This window comes from Camelina sativa, chromosome 15, assembly GCF_000633955.1.
Source record: "Camelina sativa cultivar DH55 chromosome 15, Cs, whole genome shotgun sequence".
Taxonomy (NCBI): Eukaryota; Viridiplantae; Streptophyta; class Magnoliopsida; order Brassicales; family Brassicaceae; genus Camelina; species Camelina sativa.
In genome coordinates this window covers 1,718,367-1,723,192 of record NC_025699.1, presented here as the reverse complement: position 1 = coordinate 1,723,192, position 4,826 = coordinate 1,718,367, and the positions used below count along the sequence as shown (strand labels likewise).

General features: G+C 34.6%; 1 protein-coding gene and 1 pseudogene across 1 annotated transcript; one reads left to right on the top strand and one right to left on the bottom strand.

Moving 5' to 3' along the window:
- The window catches only part of LOC104744623, a 5,478-nt pseudogene extending 2,815 nt beyond the window's left edge, over positions 1–2,663 (top strand).
- LOC104744622 (sugar transporter ERD6-like 11) lies at positions 2,994–4,826 on the bottom strand. Its single transcript, XM_010465693.2, has 9 exons — positions 4,754–4,826; positions 4,564–4,648; positions 4,410–4,453; positions 4,252–4,314; positions 4,091–4,150; positions 3,889–3,942; positions 3,715–3,774; positions 3,485–3,599; positions 2,994–3,200 (listed from the first exon to the last, which is right to left on the bottom strand). Exons 1-9 carry the CDS (start codon positions 4,784–4,786, stop codon positions 3,079–3,081), a joined length of 636 nt encoding a protein of 211 aa, XP_010463995.1. The 5' UTR covers positions 4,787–4,826; the 3' UTR covers positions 2,994–3,078.

Sequence of the window (4,826 nt, the reverse complement as noted above, 5' to 3'; positions counted from 1 at the left end):
ACAAGGATCTTGTTTCCCAAGGATGATGATGTCCTACTTGATTACTTGAACGAAGATGGGATAACTGTAGAGCCAACTTGGTGATATTTCCCCTCCATAATTGTTTGTTTTTTTTTCTCTTTTCAGACTAGTTAACTTAATATGTTAATGCTGGTTAGGTACATGCCCATAATTCCAACTGTACTTGTCAACGGCTCTGAAGGTGTTGGAAGCGGGTGGAAAACTTTCATTCCAAACTACAACCCTAAAGAGATTGTTGCTAACATAAGGCGTCGAATCCATGGTGAACCTGTGGTTCCTATGGATCCTTGGTATAGGGGTTTTAAAGGAACTATTGAGAAAACTGCGTCCAAGGAAGGTGGTTGTACCTACACAATCACTGGTCTATATGAGAAAGTTGATGACACAACTATTAGCATTACGGAGCTGCCCATCAGAAGGTGGGCTGATGATTATGAAAAATTTTTGAAGTCATTAAAGAGAAAAAATGCCCCCTTTCTCCAGGTAGAATGCATGCTTTAATTAGGAACTAAACTAGTATTTTTTTATGCCGCTTTCTGAGTCGTTCTTTTTTACTGCAGGACGTCGTCAGGTCATACAGTGACACTTCATCTGTGAGTTTTGACCTTAAATTGAGTGAAGAGAACATGCTGGAGGCTCGGCAAGAGGGCTTTCTTGAGAAATTCAAACTCACCACGACAATCTCTACAAGTAATATGTATCTCTTTGATAAAGAAGGTGTTCTACAGAAATATGAGTCTCCAGAACAAAGTAAGAAGATATCCAACTTGTTTTCATTCTGGTTTTTTTTTTCTCCTTTATAAGACATACTAACGTTACATCCCTATGGTTTTTTTTGCAGTCCTTGAAGCTTTTTTCCATCTACGGTTAGAATATTATCAGAAGAGAAAGGTTTGAAAATAAAATATGATTCAGTCCTTTAGAGGTTTTAGTCATCATGATGATAATGTTCTAACATTAACTTTCTTAACTGTATGTATACAGGATTCTATGCTTGAGAGTCTGAAACTTGAGGTGCTGAAACTAAAAAACAAAGTGAACTTCATTCGTGGAGTTGTCAAAGGAGAAATCAATCTGGTAGGAAGAGACAAAGCTGATCAAGTTATAGAATTGAAACAGAGAAAGTTTACACCATTTCCGAGGAAGTTAATGCCTGGAGAATCTGAAGAAAGCTCAGGGTCAGAATATGACTACTTATTGAAAATAGGTTTTGAATCGTTCAATGAAAAGACTGCCAAGGAGTTATTGTCAGACCATGATAAAATAATTGAAGCAATAAAGGGCTTGGAAAATCAGACGCCGAGGGATCTCTGGCTGAGAGACTTGGACTCTTTTGACAAGGAACTCGATGTAAGATTCAGAATGCTATCCCTTAAATAACGCTTAATATTTAATTTGTCACTGTTATATCTTGTTCCTCATATTGCAGGAACTTGATAAGGCCCAACTAGGGAGAGGCGCAGCAATGGAAACAATCAGGGCCAGTTCTGGAGCACCAGTAAAGGCTAAAGAACAGGCGCCAAAGGAACCGGTAGCAAAGAAGACCACAAAGAAAGCCAGTGAATCTGAAACAACAGAGGCTTCCTATTCAGCAATGGACACTGGTTAGTCTCCTCGTACTCCAGCGTTTTCATTGCGTTTTGTTTTCTTGGTTGGAACTTTTTTTTGATTGTATAAGATAACAACGTAGTAGCAGAAGTGGTGAAGCCAAAAGGTAGACAAGGAGGAGCCGAAAAGAAGGCCGTAGCTGCAAAGGTGATTATTGCTTATAGTTAATTGATAGGTTGAATTGAATGACAGTAGGAATCTGAAAATACTTGAGCTGTTCGGTTTTTGTTTTTGACTATTAGTTCGCTCAGAGAATTAAATGATATATTGATTCATCCTGATGAGAACTTCATCTTTTCCTTTTGTATTGCCAATGCTGCTGTTCAGGAGGATGAAATGTTGGATCTACCGCTTGCTCAATACAATTTTGGCTCAGCAGCTGCGGATTCAAGCAGTAAGCTGATACACAGTTTTGACAAAGAAGCATTGATCTAACACAACCTATTGTATGTAATTTGGGTCCTAAAGTTAAGTCTTGTCTTTCTTGTGGTTTTATCAACAGAAGCAACTGAAACATCGAAAGCAATTGACGTGGACGATGATGATGATGACGTGGTAGTTGAGGTAGCTGCACCAGCAAAGAAAGAAGGAAGAAAACCTGCGGCAAGTAAAGCCTTAAAACAACCAGCAGCTCCGAGGAAAAGGAAGCAGGTTGCGGCGACTGGTGCGTCTCCGGAGAAGAAAGTGAGGAAGATGAGATCGTCTCCGTTTAACAAGAAGAGTAGTTCAGTGATGAGCAGGTTGGCTAACAAGGAAGAGGAGAGCAGCGAGAATGTGGCTGGAAACTCATCGTCGGAGAAATCTGAAGATGTTGCTTCTGTGTATGATGACCGGGTGATTCGGATTGCGTTTGTGTTTGATTCTGAAGACGACGAAGATCATTAAAGTGAGAACTAACTCGGTTCTTGATATAATTCAGTTTCAAACTTTTTTAGTTTCTCGCTCTTGTCTTCTTTAGATTTGGTATTATTCTATTGAAACATGAAAGAACATATCTCTCTAACGTTTGCCACAAAATTCTAGATTGTTTAAGCGTTTGGTCTTATCAAATCATTCTCTTTTGGTTGGTTAAGTAGATACAGTTGCATATGGATCTTTTTGTTTTAGCATATAAGCGGGTTTGTACATATATCCAATTTTGGTCATTCTTTAGGAGCTATAGCAGAATTTACTTACAATGTTACATACAACTTAGTACAAAAGGATATATTTCCGAGCAATAGAGAACAATTTACAAATGGTATAATAATATCCTAGTTATGATGAGACATTCATTTGTTGTCTTAATAGTTAATACTAGGATAAGCCATTGTTTTGGCAAAGGAAAAAGGTATAATAATATATATATATATATATATATATATAACACTATCAAGAATATGCAGATAAATTTTATATTTTTTTTCATAAACAATATTTTAATAATATATTACAACGTAAATGTGTATTTTAGTTTATCCCGGTAAGGGAAGCTTGTAACTCTTCCAGTGATTTTCCTTTCGTTTCCGGTACGACCATCCAAATAAATATCAATGACAGTCCTCCCACAGCCGCAAATATATAAAACGTTCCTATTTAAATTATATAGATTAACAAACAATACGCAAGTCAGCTTATTGAATTGAGTTAAACAAAACCTGAATCTAATAGATTTTTTTTTCTAAATAAACATCTTTCATTTCTAAAACTGTCAAAATTCGAAACGATTTTAAAAACATGTATTTCTAGTTGTATTTTACCTTAGGTATATGTTTTTTATGATTGGTTTAGTGTTTTTTTTTTTTTTAAAGCGACTCTTAAATATTTAAGAACTTAACTAAAATCATTTTATATATAGATATAGAGAATAAGGGACCTGGTGCGCTCCATTCGAACATGAAGTTGAAAGCGTAACTCACGAACCACCCACTAGTCCATGATGTTAACGCTACGATCGTCCCTGCTGAAACTTTTATGTTTATCGGAAAGATCTGCAACAAAAATTCAAAACATAAAAATAATAAACCTTTTTTCTTTCATAAATAGCTAAACTATTTCATTGTCATTCTACTCTTTATTATAAATTTCAAAAGAAAAGTTGTTTACCTCAGACATAATGACCCAAGGTAACCCTCCTATACCGATTGCACTAAATCCGAAGTAGACCTAACAAGATTTCATTTAAGATTTGTAATACGAGTTAATACCACCAAAAAAAAATTTAAAAAGTTATGAATGAGAACACGAATGATCGTTAATAAAAAAAAGCAATGATTATACCAGAATGTTTACGAAGACGAAAACTCCAGTCAGTTCAGGAAGCACATTCATTTGCTGTATATGAGAAACAAACAACAATCATAAAGAATTAAAAAATCATAGTTTTAAATATGTGTTGATACTTGATAGTGATCTCATATTAGTCTAATATATAAAACACTATTATTAAGAAAAACCTCTTTGCAAAGAAAAAAAAAAAAACCTGTAACGTGAAGCTAACTCCAATAAGCAAGGACCCGATGGACATACCAACAGCAGAAGCCTACAATAATGTTTATCAAATATTATATTAAAAAAATATATATTGTACTGACTTATGCTACGTATGTATAATATAATATATATTAACTGTATATTTCTAACCAATAGGAGTGGTCGTCTTCCCCATCTATCCACAAAAATCAGACCAACCAAAGACTTTGGGATCTACAAAGAGTAAAACAAAAAATCAGTAAAAGTATCATCGAAATAGATTTGAGAAAACAATTTCAATTAAAGAAATACAATTATAAAATACGCACCACGAACACACCAAATATCATTGATCCAAGTCTCTCTGGAAAGCCTGTTTAAAAGAAATAAAATGCATATAATATCGATGATTATTAATTACATATTGCTGGTGATCATAATCATATTTAGAAATATTAGTAAGACTTTGATGAATATTCTCACCAGATTTTCTAAATATGGCATTTGAATAATATGTGATGCCGCTAGCTCCACATAATTGTTGTATCAACATTAGACCAATTCCAACCTGTTTTTTTTTTTTTAATAAAGAAAATATGAATCATTACTTCTTTCATCATACGTAAAATGTTTAGCTTTTTTAACCTTATTGCGCCAATATATGTTACCGTACCACAAGAGTTCGTCTATACTTCTTCTGAAACATGTCACAGAAACTGGACTTAAATTGTTTGTGACCAAGGATC